The 17,974-nt window shown below is 34.7% G+C and overlaps 1 protein-coding gene across 4 annotated transcripts in view; it reads left to right on the top strand.

The window, feature by feature from the left end:
- Nucleotides 1-17,974, top strand: part of BCAS1 (breast carcinoma amplified sequence 1) — a 142,998-nt gene that overhangs the window by 104,882 nt on the left and 20,142 nt on the right. For 2 of the 4 annotated variants that reach the window (XM_031951651.1, XM_031951650.1), the window contains one exon: nucleotides 4,813-5,007. The exons of the other annotated variants lie outside the window; for them this stretch is intronic. In XM_031951651.1, the coding sequence (XP_031807511.1) occupies nucleotides 4,813-5,007 (195 nt within the window). The remainder of the gene's footprint in view (nucleotides 1-4,812; nucleotides 5,008-17,974) is intronic. 4 annotated transcript variants of the gene reach the window in all.

Raw genomic sequence — 17,974 nt, 5'->3', positions numbered from 1 at the left:
AAATGAGTCATTCCTTCCTATGCTCCCCCCCCCCCAATTTGCCTACACAAACTCAATTTGCCTTATCTGTTTAGATATAGGTTATAAGTATGTTTTAACAGAATGATAAAAATCAAATAAAATTTTTAAGAGAGATAAAAACAAACCAAATTCCACTGTGAATAGATTTCTAAAAAGCCTCTTTCTGGTTGAAACTATGTGAAGTAAACCTCTAGATATGGGTGTGATGCAACTCTCTGGACAAGAAATAGAATGTTTTCTCAAAATGCAAATGAAGTAATTTTAAGGTATCCTACGTAACCAGTCCAACTTCATGTGTGTATTACATTCTTCCCAATGAAATGAAGTAAGAATAAATTATTTTAAAATATAAGAAAAGCCTCATTTTTATCATGATTTGAACAGAGGACTCTAGTTCAATCCCAAAGTATGGTTTGAAACCTAGCCCAGTTACTTGCTACTGGAGTGATCTCAAGCAAGTCAAGTAATTTCTCTGAGCCTAAGTTTACTCAACTATAAAATGAGAATATTGGATTAGATGACCTGTAAGATTCCTTCCAACTCTAAAATTATGCCCCTTTCAATCAAACATCAAACATTTATTAAGAGTTTACTATGTACCGTGGCCTGTAGATACAAAGGCCAAAAAACAAACAAACAAAAAACAGTGCTTTTCCTCAAAAAGCTTGCATTCTACTCAGATAAAAAAAAAAAATGCACTTTTATAATAATGTGCAAAATACAAAATGGTCACAAAGTAGTTTTGTAGGGATGCAAAAAACTGCAGCTATCAGAAAAGACTTCATGTAGAAAGTGGCTTTTGAGCTGATATTTAAAGTATCAGTGGATACTTTTAAGTAAAAGTAAAAGCTGATACTTAAATTCTAAGAGGTGGAATTCAAGAGAGAATGCATTCCAAGTAGGGATAGACAGGAACAATTTAGCTGCATCATAGTATATTGTGAAAGAGTATACAGAAAGAGGCAATACAATTACCACACCCAAACCAGAATTTGAGAACAATATGGATTTTATTCCAGGAAGATGGTAAACAAGACTTAGAATCAGAAGAATCAGAAATTCAAGACCTGGCTACAAGCCTAAGGACATGTTTCTAGAGTTCCTGGAAGTCTCAGTTCACCCATTATAAAATGGGAATGATAGATGCTTTCTCTACCTCTCCTTGGTTCAGGTCTGGCTTCTAACATCCTGGTTGTGTAAGTCACGTGATTCCTCAGTGTCTTCTAGCAACTCTAAAAAATAATAAATTCTAAAGCAAGTCAGAATTTTTATTGGCAGGGAGTTTCCAATATCAAAGACAAATAGATTGCTCAGTGGATAGAGTTCTAGGTCTAAGTCAGGAACACCTGAGTTCAAAAGCAGCCTCATACACTTATTAGTTGGGTGACCCTGAGCAAGTCATTTAATTCTATTTGTCTCAGTTTCCTCATCTGTAAAATGAGCTGGAGAAGAAAAGGCAAACCCAATATCTTTGCCAAGAAAATGCCAAATGGGGTCGTGTAAAGTTGGACATAACTGTGCAGCAAACTCCTAAACCAAAGAAATAATAGAACTAATACAAAATAAAAATTTATCAAGACAATTTTGAGGCTCAAATGAGATCATTCATGCAAAGTATTTTACAAACCTTAAAAGGGCTATATAAATGTTAGCTGACATTAGATGAATGAAAAATCTTATAAGTTGTGGGTAGGTAACTAAAAAAAATGTCCACTTAAATGAATTCTTCTCTTTGGGATTTAAAGACTTTCACAGTTTAACTCCAGGCTACTTTTCCAAGATTATTACATATTACTTCCCTGGATACACTCAACATTCCCAGCCAAACTGCCTTATTAGCTGTGCTTCATAGCTAACATTCCATCTCCCATCTTTATGGTTTTGTATGGATGGTATCCCATGCCAGGAATGTTCTGCCTCCTCATCTCCACCCTTAGAATTCCCAGCCCCTTTCAAAGCAGAGTGCAAATACCATTTACTACAAGAGACCTTTCCTTACTTCTCCCAAACTATCAATGCCCCCACCCCTGAAATTAATTTGTATTTAATATATGTGTGTTTTATACATACTTACACATATACATGATGTTTCTCCTGATAAAAAGTAGGTTCCTTGAGATCAAGAACTGTCTGGTTTTGGTTTTTTACAGTTTCTCCAGTGCCTAAAGTGCCTAGTACATAGTAAGCTCTTAATAAATGTTGGATGATTTGTTGATTAAACCATATAGCAAAGATCTGGTCCTCTGGATATATAGGTAGGTTATCCCTCCACTGTCATTGGGAGCATGACTCAATTTGACTTCAGGGATAAAGCAATTATTATAAATGGGAGAATGAAGTATAATACATAATTGGGCCCTTTGGATATCTCTCTATGACACTATCATCCCCATTTTATAGAAGAGAAAACTGAGGCTCCCAGAGATTTGGGACTTGCCCTTAGTCTTTTTTTTTTCCCCCGCTGAGGCATTTGGGGTTAAGTGACTTGCCCAGTATCACATAGCCAAGAAGTGTTAAGTGTCTGAGGTTAGATTTGAACTCAGGTCCCTCTAACTTCAGGGCTGGTGCTGTCCTTAGTTTTGCAGCCAGGTCTTGAATGCCTAGTTCTTCTTATCCTAAGTCTGTTCTACTCTACTCCCACTGTCCTTACACTTAGCCTATAAAAATAAACAGTTAAAAAAGATACATGGGGTTCAATTCTGGGGCCTTGAAGAGCATATTTAAATCAACTCTGGAAGGAATAAGTTTTAATTAAAATAAGACTGGATTAGGATATAATTTAAAATTCTTGAGGAAAACCTCAAACTTCAATTACAATTTGTTTTCCTTGAAATAGTATTTCTTTTAAGAGTAAAAATATAAGAAACAGATAACTTTTAAGCCTTAATGGTATTGCCTACAGTAAATGTTTTCTCTTAAAGGTAATATTTAGATCTTATGGAAAACAAAGGCTGGATTTTAAGATGGTCTGTTCTAGAACTGGCTATAAAGTATATCATGGATCTTTTCAGATCACATTTTTGGAGCTATTTGGCAAAAAATGGAAAAGGCTTTTCTACAAAATGATTCTATTTTAAAAAGTAATTGTTTCCCTTTCCCAACCAACCCTTAACAACAGCAAAAACTAGCATGCTTTGTGCACTTTGTATACATTTAAATTTCATATTCATGCTGGTATATTATTCCATTTTTATAGATGGAGAAACTAGGTTCAGAACAGTTAAATGATTAGCCTGTGGTCAGATAGTTTGTAAATATCAAAAATAGAATTTTAACTTAGGACTTGCTTGAGTCCCAAACTAGCTGACTCTCCACTGTGACATTCTAGCTATTAATTCGAGGAATTATAAACAGCTATTGATGTCAATCTTTTAGAAAGGACTATCAGGCTCTGACCCCTAAACCCAAACTTATAGCAGCAAAGGAGAAATATCATCAAATTTTCTCCTGAAAAAAAAAAAAAGTTCTTTATATAGGGCTTTTAAAACTTTTTCCACTTTTCACTCAAAAAATTTTTACGGTACTCCATGCATACAGGTATATGAAATAGCTATATAAATCAAATATTTACTGATAATAAATCACAATTTTGTGGCCCCAAAATTCAATTATAAGATCCCATATGGAGTTGAAAATCACAGTTGAAGAAACTGGGTTCTCTATAAGACATGCTAGACCCATGGCTTTCCAGAGATCAAATGAAACTAACAGGTGTCTGAGGCGTGATCCTGGGCAGGATGCAGAATGAGGCAGTCAGGCAAATGATCACGAATTAAACTGGGAGGCAGTCACAGGACTGGGCCTGACACCAGATTGAAGGTAAATTACCCCACCATCATGGGCTCCCCTGGCTGGCCTTCTCTCCCAGCAATCTGCTCACAGCTCATTAGGTCAAACACCAGGGGTGTGAAGCAATTTAGCAACGCTTGTCTTGGCTTAAACTCATTTCTTTTCTTGAAGCTTGGGCTCTGTTTAAGTAACAAGGGCAAATGATTGTATTTCAAGCCAAGGGGAGCAGGGAATGAATGAATGGGAGGTGTATTGAAATGAGAGGCTTTTCCGCTACTCTTTCTTTGCTACGGCTCAGAATGTTTCTACACAGCTGCTGCTGAACAATGTCTTTGAAAGCTATGGAAAGGAATCACAGCTGACACCGCCAGCCCTCAACCTAGGCTGTTGTGTGACAGTACATTTACCAGCTTCGACACAGTGCTGGTATAAGTCACCCCCGTGGCAGATTAAACAAGAGGGACTGTCATGGAAGTGGGACAGGAATAGCCACTTTGGACCTTCCTAGACTTGTAGAATCTGGATTCAAATCCTCTCTCTGCCACTTATTAAAAAAATAATAGATATTAGATTATACATTATTATCCATATGACTCTAGGCAAGTGACTTTGTCTCTCTGGATCTTAGTTTTCTCATCTCTAAAAATAAATTCTAGATAATCTCTAAGATCACTTCTAGTTGTGCAGTTATTACTGAAGTCAGTATGTGTCCTGAATGGGATACATAGATGCCTTCTTTCTAGCCTTCATTATATTTATTGGAAAGGACAGAAGCTGTGAGCACTTGAATTCATTTTGCTTGTGACCAAGGGGATGGCAACCTGACAACAATTTTTCTCAATCCAGTAACCTTTTTTGCAGCCTGTGTAGAAACAATCATGGACCCAACCCTAGAGCTGCTTTGTAGATAGTGTTTATTGGTCCTTGTGTAGGACTCTTTTTTTGAAAAATTCATGGACAAGTGTTATTTTCTCCACCTTAACACCTGGCCCTCTCTAAAAGCAAACCCAAACCCAAACCCAGGAAGCATGTGAAGCACCAGTAGAGATTATAAAGTCCGAGGACATAGAAGTATCCTTACAAACAATAGAGCTGAATGAAGAAGAAGCTGTAAATCCTGAGCCTGCCCCCGCCAAGCCCAACACAGAAGAAAACAAGCCACGGAAATCAAACCTGAGGCTGTTTCTCAGACAACTGGTAAGCTCTGACTAAGAGAAAGATGAGTTTAGCCTCATCATTCAAATGTGGGAAATGGCCAAAACAGATTAGTTGCTATAATCCCTTTATTTAATCAGTCTAGAATAGCAAATCTACAAATAATGTATTTGATATGAATGAAAAAGTATACACACATTTATTATCTGCCCAGCAAGGGCCTTAAATAGCATCACTCAAAGTAAATTAATATGGGTAAAAAATAAAATAAATGCCAAAGGATCTTTGGTCTAATTATAGTTTAACATGAAACAAATATTTTATTTCATACTGTTCCTTTTTTTTCTGGATTTTTTTTTAAGAATTTAGATCTTTCAATACACTGACCCACTTTATTAAGTAATCAATCAACAAACATTTATTTGTGGCAAAGCACCTACCATGTGCCAGGTATCAAGTTTGGTACTGAATATATAAAAACAAATCTATAAAAAGGAAATCATTCCTGTCCTCAAAAAGTTCGCATTCTATTGAGGGTACAATATGTATTTATATAAACACATACAGAAAAAATACAAAATAATTAGTCAACAGAGCATGTGCCAATAAGAGTCAAGCAGTGTCAATAATGACAGTTCTGGGAAAATGGACAGGAATCATTTTCTTTCATTGTTGATTTTTTGTGCTCTTTGTTCTGGTGTGCTTCAGTCTGTGATGGTTAGCTCAGATGTTTAAAGCTTGCTGTTCATTGTTAGAAGTTTCCTGTGTGGTTTGAAACTGAGGGATTTGGGTCAGGGTTAAGGATTTACAAGCTGAAAACATCCTTTGCCCTGCTTCCTGAAATACCAAATCACAGAATCCAGATTGGAAGGGACCTGAGAGGTCATCAGAGCCAACCTATAATTGTCCGAGAATTCCCTTCTACACCCTCTTCAATCAGTCTTTATCCAAGCCCTTTACTCGAAGGCCTCTAGTGAAGAGTGGACTTACATGCTGCACTTCTGCATCGGTCTAATACTTAAGCAGTCTTCCTTGACAGTGACTTAAAATAGACCTCTGCAAGTTCCACCCTATGCTTTTAGCTCTGTGGCCAAAAAGAAAAAAGTTTACTACTTCTTCCAAATGACAACCCTTCAAATATTTGAAGACAGCTGTCATTTCCCTACTGACTCTTCTTTTCTCAGGATTATAAAGCAAGAGTTTATTATCTTTTTAGATGTAAAAACTAAAGCCCTGAGAGGTTTGATGATTCATACAGTCATAGATTTTAGCATTATGTCATAGAAAGATCATTAAAGTTGGAATTAAAATGAGATTTGAACAAACTTAATTTTGGAAATTCAAATTTGAACTTTGGTTCAATTTGAACTTTTGACATTCGGTGTCAAGTGTGATTAGTTATGTGACCATGCAGAAATCACTGGGAGGCCCAGTGGGGCAGAGGCTAGAACACTGGATGTGGAGACAGAAGGCCCTAGGCATTCTACATTTAAATTCTACAATGGAAATTTACTAGACCAATCACTTTATCTTTCTCATCTTCATTTTCTTCATCTTCTAAAATGGACCAATGTTAGCAAAGCAATCCTGTGAGGATTAAATAAAAGAATACATGTAAAGTACTTTGAAAAATTTTAAAGGGTTTTATAAATGTGAGTTATTATTAACAGGTCTAAGTCTCAGTTTCTTCCTCTATAAAATGGGACTAATAATAATTACCCTGCTTACCTCATAAGATCATTGTAAAGAAAGCACTTTCTAAAACATTAAAGCCCTACAGAAATATAAGCTGTTATTTTTGGCTATCCCAAACTTTGGTACAATTAAAATCAACAACAACCATCTTCACCAAAAAAATTTCTAAAATCAGAGATCCTTGATTTAAATCCTATCTCTGATACTACCTGTATGAATGAACTTGAGCAATACTTTCTAGATCTTAGTTTCCTGATCTGTACAATGAAGAGATACCCCTTAAAATTCTAAAATCCATTCTGGCTCTTGGTCTATGATCTTCTAATTTTCTAGTAGCTCATCATTCAATCAATCAATAAATATTCATTAAATACCTACAATGAGTCAGGCACTAGCTAAGCAATAGTATAGTAATATAAATATAACATATATATAAATAACATAATATATAAATAAGTATATATAGTACTATAAAATAGTTTCTGCCTTCAAGAAGATCCCAATATAATGGAGGAGACAAGCAAACAAAAACATAACAGCAAGATATAAGCAAAATAAATAGGAAACACTTAAGAGAGGGAAAGACATTAGAATTAAGAGGAATTGAGAAGGCTTCTTATAGAAAATGGGATTTTAATTGGGACAAAAGACAGAGATGAGAACAAAGAACATTTCTGACCTGGGGGGGATAATTAGAGAAAATGTCCAGAGCCTGGGGATGGGAGTTTTATTTATGGAACAGCCAGGAAACCAGTGTCAGAAGGTTGCAGAGTAAGTGATAGAAATAAGGTATAAGAAAGTGGGAAACTAGGAAGAGAACAAGTTACTGAGCACTTTGAATGTCAAATAGAGTATTTTGTGTTTGATCCTAGAACAAGTCACTGGAGTATAATGAGGGAAATGGTAAGAGATGAAGTTGTGGGTGACATTAATGGACTTGTGTTTTAAGAAAATCTTTTTATGGCTGAATAGAGAATGGATTGGAGTGGGAAGAAATTTGAGGCAGGCAGGCTGATCCAGCAGACTATTGCAATAGTCCAGGTATAAAGTGATGACATAACATAAGGCAGTTAGAAGTTAAATTGTTTACCCTGGGTCACACAGTTAGCAAGTATCAGAGGTATCTTCCAGACTTTAGGATCAGCCAGCACTCCATCTATGGAGTTTTATATTTCATGCTCTTGCTGATATGCTCTCAATAAAGAGGGATTCATTTTGTTTCACCCAAAAGGATGCTGTTTTTTTTTTTTTTTTTTTTTAAGTTTGCAGGGCTTCTCAGAACTGGAAAGTTTAAAAAAAAAATTATTGTTGAATTTCAGTTGTAAACTCTTAAAAGGCAGAGACTTAAGTCTTGCCTAATAATTCCATTTGAATTGTAAACTCAAAGAGAGAAGGATATGAGCTTCACTTATCTTTGAATCTCTGTTAAATGATTAGCAAGAGGTCTTGCAACAAAGTTAGCACTTAATAATAATAAGTAAGAATGGCTGTAACTCCACCTAGATACTTTTTATATCACTGTTTCTATGGAAAGAATCAAGTCTGAGTTCTAAGCAATTTAGGTGCCAATGAACTTTTAGAGCATAATCTCTACATATAGCCTATGTATAAGATCATGCTACAAATCTCGAAATGAAAGAGAATTCATGAATCTTTATATTACACATGAAGCTGGCAGAACCCATGGTCACATAGAAAAATGGCAATAGAGATAAATTTGAACCCAAGTCCTAGGATCCTAGATTTTGAGCTAAAAAGAACTCTAGGGGCTATAAAGTTAAAATCACTCATTTTTACAAATGAGGAAACTGAGACTGAGAGAAAAGGTATCTTGCCCAGGGACCCACAGCTAGTAAATATCTGAGACTAGTTTTGAACTCACCTCTTCTGACTCCATGTCCAGCACTTTAACGGATTTTCTCTGTACTATACTATCTGGTCACAAGGGAACTGAGTAAGAATATGGATGACTGTAGTACAAAGCTATTATCTATTGCTAAAAAAATTCAAAGTGTCTATGTATTGGATGGTCATGGGGTAGCATCTTTTCTAAAGAACAATTATTTGTTATTTAATCTGGGGTGGAAGCAGGGAAGAGGGGTATATAGCAGGATTTAAAGTTGGACTATCTACTCAAGCCCTCCTCATATTTCTCTGAACAAGTAATAATAATAATAATAATAATAACTTGTCTTATCTCAAAGTTATTTGTGTAAATAGATATCTTCTTCCTTTCTAAAGCTGCTCAAGAGCAGACAGTTTTATTTTGTCTTGGTTGTCCAGTCTTAGGAGCATCACTTGGGCAGCTGTGTGTAGCATGAACTCAAATGGGAAGATAGTTGTGATGGAAGGGAGACTGATTAGGAGGCTACTGAAATAGTACAAATAAAAATCTATGAGCATTTGAATTACAGTAATAGCTACAAGTTCTGGCAACAGTTTAGCTATGTGGGGGGATAAGAGGAATCGAGAATGACACAGAGATTTCAAGTCTGAATGATTAAAAAGTCATTCCGAAGGCAAAAAATAGGGAAATCTGGTAGAGGGATGGATTTAGGGGGAAAGGCATTTAGTTCTGTTTTGGACATATTGAGTTAAAGCTCAAAGGAAAGAGCTATATCTATCTCATTAATAAATTTTTCTAAAGTTTAGAAACCTTTAAATTAAGAAAGTAGAGATTTCTTGTTATTTGTCCTTTATTCTCAAAAGAAGACCATAATGTCAGGGAGATAATGCCATGACATGCAAGTGAATTGGATTTAAGTGAGAGAGGGCTGTGCAAGGTCACTAGTTTCACCTTCTCTTCCAGAGCCATCTGGGTCCAGTGACAAGATATAGATAAGGATGATTGGAGATGATCCTGGATGCAGTGGGAGACTGTGACCTTTTTAAGCTAAGGTCTTTAATAGGTCCCAGTTTGATTAGTGATTAAGACTAGGTAAGAAAAAAATAAAGCAAAGAACGGTCTTTTTTAACTAGTTTTTTTTTTTTTTTTTTTTAAATCAATCTAGGAGGAGAAGACCCTCAGGATTTCTGGCCAAACTGGAAACAATTGCTATTTATATTCACTCTGAACCAATCAGAGCCCAAACAAAGACCAAATGGGGCTTGGCCTGGGACCTATTGTTAACCAATCAATGACAGCCAGAGTGATGTGGGTTTAAGGCATGGTTCTTAAGAAAGAACTCTGCCCATCTAGTAGCTAGATATAGATCAGGACAACTGGAGATGGCCCCCTAGAGATTTTTTATGAATCTGCTAAAGGTATCAAAATAAGACTGTTAGTGATATTTTCCTGATTCTAGATCAAAGAGAGATCTTTAAGTAGATTTCTTTTTAAAAAATAAGAGTATTTACAGAATAGGCTAACATCTTAACTTTGCCAAATTTAATAAAGTAGCAAGGGCTACAGGCTACTATTATATCTCATAGCACAGCTACATGACAACCAAAATGGTAGATGTTAAAATAAACAGCAGTTGGGTCATGGGATAAAAATGAGACTATATGAAACTTGCTTGCTGACTGCTTTGGGTGTAGCTGAAATCAACTCCTTCCCCTAAGAAGTTGTATAAACAGCATCTTGCTGTGGTTCTTTTGTGGCTAAATAACTGAATGTTTTAAACTGGTTTGATATTTTGGGCAGAATATGATTAGAAACTGCTTTTAGGGGAAGAAAAAAACCTCAATACCAAGCATTTTATTTTTGTCATATTTAATTTCTCCTCATTTTCTTAGTATTTTTGTTTTTAAACTTCTCTCCTATCTCTTCAGTTATATGCAACTGATTCTTGTATGGAATCTATTCTTGATAGGTTAATAAATATCTGAGTTGCTTTAAGTGAATTTTTTTTTCATGGATTTTGTTGCCCAGTTGGGAACAAAGGACAATAAAAGTAAGATAGTTCCAGATTGGGGAGGGCCTTGAAAGCCAGATTAAGGAGTTTGAACTTTACTGAGTAAGCATTAAAGACCTGGTAAGGAATCTGAGAGAGAAGTGGTATAAGCAGATCTAAGTCTAAGGGAGATTAATCTGCAGTGAGATGAAGGATGGACTGGGGTCTGGTGGTGGGGATTGGGAAAGATCAGTTAACAGTTAGGCTATAATTCAAACAGATGGTAATAAAGGTTTATACTAGGGCTATAGCAGTGCGAGTGAAAAAGAAGGGGCAGATTTGCCAGGCATTGTGAAGATAAAAACATTAAGATGGAGTTAGAGTTGTAATGCTGTCAGTGCACTATGATTTATTATATGTCATAGGCCACAATATCTCTTTTTCTTAAAACCTCGAGTTTTATACCAGCATTCTCTCAGTACTGGATAAAGATTTTCATTGGATATGAATCTTCATTTGGGGAAGTCTTTTAAAAAATCAATTGAAAAGATAACCCTAAAATTCAAGCAGCATATTGATTCCATGGAAATTACCCAAACTGTTGAAAACTAATGTGGAGGTTACACCTAACAAAAAAATAAAATAAAATAAAGCATCATCCCTTTCCCATTCCCTTTCTGGAATTCACAACATCTGTATGCAGCTGGAACTGGTTAATGTCACAAATTATCATCCACTATTTATCAAAACCCAGATAAAGAATACACTTTTAAAAATGTTCTATCTTAAGTCAATACCAGCATTCTGAAAAAAACTATTTGAAGAGAATTAATAGACTGTATAAAAGGTTGTGGGGTTTGCTGATGTTTTGTTTTTGTTTTTTTTAAACATTCAATATTAACAAATAGGCATACCTTTATATCACAGTTTTATTCTATTCTTGTAGAATATACATCAAGAATATATATATTCTTATATCATTGATATATTGATATATATATCATATTGATACATATCATATTATATATGATATATATGATTATATATGATATATATTATATATTATCATATTGATATATATCAATATATCAAGAAAATTTTTCAGTACAAATTGATTTCCCAGTTCTAGTCAATGGAACCCAGTTTCCTTTTCTACTAACATTTGCATTCATTTAAAAGAATATAAGCTCACCACTTATTTTAGGCATTTTCAACTGGAATGTTAAATATCTGAATATTATATATGAAAGATATTACATTAAATTCCTCAGAGTATCAATGGATAGGAATACAGCATAGAAACATCAAAATGATCTCATTATTACCAACATTTGAATGCAAATGATTAGGTTAAATGCTACAATTAAATAGAAATTGACCAGAATTTCTCCCATGCCTTTGCATCTTCCCACTTATGAATAGATAAATAATTAATTTGATCTTTAAATAAATTAATATGAACTAGAAATTTCGGAAGTTGTTAGTATTTTTTTTAGTAGCCCTGATAATATGGGAAAACAATTTGAAGATAGAGTAAGAAATAGTTGTTGTTTGCCATAATCCTTTATGCCCCAAGGCCAACACTAATTCTCCTATCCTGTACCCAATAAAAGGATGATGGAAAAAGAAAATAATCATAGGCCTAATCATACTACATAGATGATTTCTAGTTCCATTCTCTCTTCTGAATTCTAGAACGACATTCTAGATTTAGTATATGATACTGGGATGTACTATAGATGCCTCAAATTCATAAATCCCAAACACAGCTTTATTTATTAATTTTCCCCTAAACATGAACTACATTTGATTTGCCAATTTCTGTTTCTGATTAACCTGATAAATAGCTGTGAGGAATGACAGTCTAGGTCCTCCACAATCTGGAACTAGCTTATTATCACTGCCCTCTGTTCCTAATTGGGTAACAAAATTCATTTTTTTTAATCCTTTAAAGCAATTCAAGTAATTATTACTCTGTCAGGAATAGATGCTGTACAAGAACTTGCCGAATACAACTGTGTGTCTGAGTACAAGCATCTGTTTAATTTATTACCTGGCTGCTAACTGATCTTTCCAGATGTTTACTTTATCTCCCCCCACTGACAACCACAAGTTGAGTCCTCATCCCATCCTTCACCTCACTACAAATTAATCTCCCTGAAGAGTAGATCTGCTCATACTACCCCTCTGTTCATATTCCTTGGTCAGGTCTCTGTTAACCTAATAAAATTAATTTGATCTTCTTTGTTCTCAATCACAGAATTATCTATGAATCAAATGAGTCAACATTCATCTTCCTCTTCTCATATCCATTCAATAATCAGGTCTGGGTTTTCCAATTTTGCATCATCTCTCACTATTACCCCCTTCCTCTTTATTCCAATTGCCTCTTCACTCCTGTGGTTTCTTCCATTTACCTGGACTCTTGCAATAGCTTACTCAACAGGTCTTCCCACATTTTCTTCCCACCCCTCTCCCTTCACACCTGTGTCAGAATAATTTTTCTTAGACCTAGATTTGAAAATGTCTTTCTTTTGCCCAAATTTTATTCAATTGCTCCTTCTTATGCACTAAACAAACCAAAACTCCTTTGCCTAGCAATAAAGGTGTTCTAGATTTTGGCACTACCATATTTTTCTAGCTTTATATCATTTATTCTACATTTTAACTAAACTAGACTAGGTAGTACAGTGGATAGAGCATCAGCCCTGGAGTCAGGAGGAACTGAGTTCAAACACTTATTAGCTTTGTGACCTGGCAAGTCATTTAACTTAGTTTCTTCATCTGTAAAATGAGTTAGAGAAGGAAAAGACAATCTATTCTAATATCTTTGCCAAGAAAAACCCCAAATGGGGTCACAGAAAGTTGGAAATTATTCAAAATCAAGCATATATATAACTCTGGCTTCTGTGCCTTTTTTCAAAATAGTCTCTATTCCCAAAATATTCTCTGTCTCCCTTTTTGCCTGTTGAATCGCAGCCTTTAAAACCAAAATTAGAAATCATCTCCATGAAACCTCTAAGGGTTTCTTCAAAATCTAAGGTCCTTGGCCCTCCCTGACCTCTTGAAGTGATAAATCCATTAAACCCCACTTAGTCAGCTTGTTTTGCATTTCTCTAATGCACCTATAAAATGTTATGTGTATTATGTAGTTTTTATCATTTCTCCTATCCTAGAATTAGACTGCAAGCTATATGAGAACCTGGACTTTAAACTTAATATCTTTTCCAGTTTCCAGTACTGAGATTTTATAATCAGTGCTTAATAAACTTTGAAGGCAGAATGAATGAATGTATGAATTCATGAATGAGGCATCTTAACTCGATCTTGCATTCAGTAGCCAGTTTACCTTTAAATTTATTGAATAGCTGATAGAGGGAAGTAAAGTTATCAAAGAAAAAAAAAAAAGAATGAGTAAAACACTTTATATTTTTCTGTATGACCAAGAATTGAGATTTCTCTTTTAAATAGGAGAGCTCTTTTTTCAGGTAGTTAATGTTTGCTTTCTCTAAACTAGCCTAGTCAAGATCTGTGTGTGGCCAATATGGGTACACCCTCAATACTACTTTTTCCTTGAGATTATAAAAGACATGAAAAAAACAAGTTAGATTAAAGCTTAAACCACTGAATTTTTAACTAATACCAAAATGTAACAGTTAAGCAGAAATGATATGTATAGCTCTCTTTAAAAGAAAGAATATTATTTTTTTACAAAACAGAAAACTGATTTCTTTACAATCACTGGAATTAGTAGTTGCAATTTTTTTTTCAAATAAATTCATTTTGTACTGATCTCTTCATAGTGAGGCAGTGAGTCATAGCAGATAGAGAGACCTGGTCTCAAAATTAGAAAGACTTAGGTTCAAGTTCTGCCCTTGGCAATACTATTGTACAACCCTGGATAACAACAACAATAATACTCCTAATCATAATTTCTAGAATTTATAAAAACCTTTAAAATTAACATTGCTTTATAAATATCATATTTCATCCTCTCAACAAACACGGGAAGTAAATATTATTACTATCTCAATTTTACAAATGAAGAAACTGAGATAGACAAAGATTGAGCAATATGCTCAATATCAAACAGCTGGTGAGTGTTTAAGACCATATTTCAATTCAGGTCTTTTCATCTCCAGGTCCAGGTGTTAGGTAAGTCACTTAGCTTCTCAGTAATGAAATCAACACTCTGTAAATAAATTACAGTGCCAATTCATAGGCATTTATTAAGGGTTTTATTATGTGCCGGGCACTGAAGTAAATGCTGGGAATAAAAAGAAAGGCAAAAAACAAAGTCTAAAAGAGTTTATATTCAAATGGGATGGACAACACACATAAAACTATGTATAAAAAAGTCATGTACTGTGCCAATGGAAGATTGGAAGGAACTGTGGAAGATGTCCTGAAGATGATATTTGAGCCAAGTCTTGAAGGAAGCCAAAGAAGATACTGACCTTCATTGTTAAAAGGACTTTCCTTCTGGCACTGGGAGAGGGAGTTTCCTTGTCTGGAAATTCCCTATACCAGTAAAGTGGCAGGTTTAGTTACAATCCCCTTCTTCCTATGCTCTCCACATTTCCCAAATGGCTTCATTTATAAGGATGTGGAATCATAATCTAAATAGAACTTTGGAATGCATTTGAATGTGGAGGAGTCTAATGTAAGACATAGACTAGAAATTAAATAAAAGCATGAACTGTGAAAGTCATGGGCTGCATCAGCAAAATGGACAGAACTATATTGTGTAGGCCAGTACTGAAAGAGGTCAACTGTGTTTCCAAACTCTCAATAAAATCTGTGCCAGTGGGAGACGGTTCAGAATACACTCTGGTTAAAGATTCCTTTTCCTCCCTTTAAATCAGCTCCTATTTTTCCTACAGGACAATCTTGATTATAGAATATAAACAGTCAGTCAACAAGCTTACAAGAAGAATTTCAGAGACCCTCACACACCTATTTGAAAATCAATCTTTATCTTTTAGTCTCTAGCAATTAAAACTTATTTAACAACTTTGTTGGATTCAATTCAGTTTCCTATTAAAAAATATATTTTAAAGCATTCTGAGTAAGGGCAGATAGAGTAAGAGGGAGCCAGGCTGCTTCAGTGTGACTGTACTTGATATCAAGAAATATTTTAGGTTAAAAGAACAGTTGCCCTCCATGACCACTAGCATCCCTTATAGCTGATAATGGATATTGTAGGAATTGGCAAGGGCTTAGAAACAGAAGGTATCTTAGAGATAACCTAGCTAGTTAGCTATCAGTTTAACTAAGTCATTATTAATGGATTCTTCCAAACTAATTAAAGGGCAACCCAGGCAAGGAACAGTGGAAATAGTTTTTACCACCAGTTCTACTTTGTCCTCACTTCATCTTCCTTTGGATCAAAGACTGACATTTCTTTACTGTCCCTCACCACTGAAATAAAAGAAGATTAATTACTGAGGCATTCATTTGTTATGAAAAAGTCCCTATATTGGGGAGTCTATATGTCTGCTAATATGTTAGTCTACTGTATAACTAGTTTAAAAGTATATGCTTTTCTAAAAATAAATAATACAAAAAAAACAAAATATATACTTTCTTCCCAAACTTCTTAAGCATTTAATCAAAACCTGTTCTGAAAAGAAGTAGAGTATCAAGTACAAAGTATATTTAAAAAGCACTTAACAGTCTCTCTGGTCAGTTCATTTAGTCGGTTGTGGTGCTCATGAGCTTGAGGTTATAGATCCAAAAGCTAAACATATCTAGATAGAGATAGGTAAATACAAAACTATAAGGTAATTTGAGCATAGAAATAACATTAACAGCATAAAGACAGGGATCAAAAAAGTATGAATAAATGGGATAGTTGGTGCCTGAACTTATCTAGGAAGGAAATACAGATTCTAAGAGGCAGTAATGAAGAAAGAGTGTATTATGAAAATGGATAGCCATCTGTGAGAAAGCATGGAAGAAAAAGATAAGAGCAGCAAGTAGTCTAGTTTGGTTATAGTTTGTGTTATGAAATAAGTTTGAAAATATGAGTTAATACCAGATTGTATAGCACATTAAATGAGAGGCAAAGATGACTATATTTTATACCTAAGAGAACTAACTGTTCATGGACCTTGAGCATGAGTAATTATGATCAAACATGCTTAGGAGAGATACTAGAACCAGGGAGATCAATTCAAAGGCTGTAATAGGCTAATGGAAAGTGATTAGAAAATAGGACACAGATAGAAGTGATATTTTGGCAGTAAAATGTACAATAATACTGGGGAAAAAAAACCCCACAAAACTAATGATCATGGGTCAACAACACTTTGTTCACAAAGAACAATTTTCCTTTAGTCATTCCTATTGCTTACCAAAAAAAAAAAAAAAATGTCAGTGGTAACGTTCAGGTATTGGACTCAGGTATGTTTATATCTTACATGTTGTATACAGAAAGGGATAGACTAGAGAAATTAATCAAGCTATGGTTACAGATGACATGAATATCAGTACATCTTATGAATAATACATGTTTCTCCCCTTTTGCTTTCTCTCAGCTCAAAAAAAGACAAAGGAACTTAGATCTTAGCTTAAGATATTCCTTCCCATTCTCAATATTGGTGTACTTGTGGTAGCCAAAAAGCCAATAACTATTTGTTCTTTTAGTCAATGAGAGGTGATGGAGAGTATACTAGTTCAGAAGAAGTCAATGGGAAAGACTCTAATGGTCAAGTAAGTAAACTGCTTTGGTGATAGGCTCAGTGGAAGATTATTTTCAATCAAATGAACTATAGTGGTGGGCTTAATTGAAGATTATTTTCAATCATTGTTTTCAAATTCAGTTTGCAATAATCTTGGGCATAGGAATTGTAAAATTTTAAATCTGGAAAAATAACTTAATATTTACCTAGACTAGGGACTCTTAACCCTTAACTAGGGAATTCTGTATGTTTGATTCCTCTTTTAAAAATATTTTGATAGCTTTTACTTCAGTATAAATAATATCTTTTGCAATTCTATATTTTCTGTTTTATGGTTTTAAAAACATTATTCTGAAAGGGGCTTCCTAATAAGCTTCATCAGACTATTGAAGGGGTCCATCACACAAAAAAGATTAATGACTCCTGACCTAGTCCTAACTCCTGTTTACAAATAAGAAAACTGAGACAAAGATCAAGGGGCTTGACTAAGATCCTTTATTTAAGGTAGCAGATTCCATATTCCAGGCCAAGTTTTTTAGCTCCAAATCCAGCATTTTCCCCACACTACTCTTGTGCCTCCCACTGACAAGTATTTGCTGAATACCTATGTGCTGCATGAGACATTATGGTGAATAAAGAAGTGTCCCTATTGTATACCATTCTAAAAGAATTTATAATATATTTTAATATTTTATTTTTCCCAAATGCTTATAAAAACTTTTTTTAATTTTTTTTTTTTACAATTTTGAGTTCCAAATTTTCTCCTACCCTTTCTCCCCTCACCCATTATTGAAA

The sequence above is a fragment of the Sarcophilus harrisii genome, chromosome 2, assembly GCF_902635505.1.
Source record: "Sarcophilus harrisii chromosome 2, mSarHar1.11, whole genome shotgun sequence".
Lineage (NCBI taxonomy): Eukaryota > Metazoa > Chordata > Mammalia > Dasyuromorphia > Dasyuridae > Sarcophilus > Sarcophilus harrisii.
The sequence above is the reverse complement of the archived record's forward strand: the minus strand, read 5'-3'. Positions and strand labels throughout refer to the sequence as shown.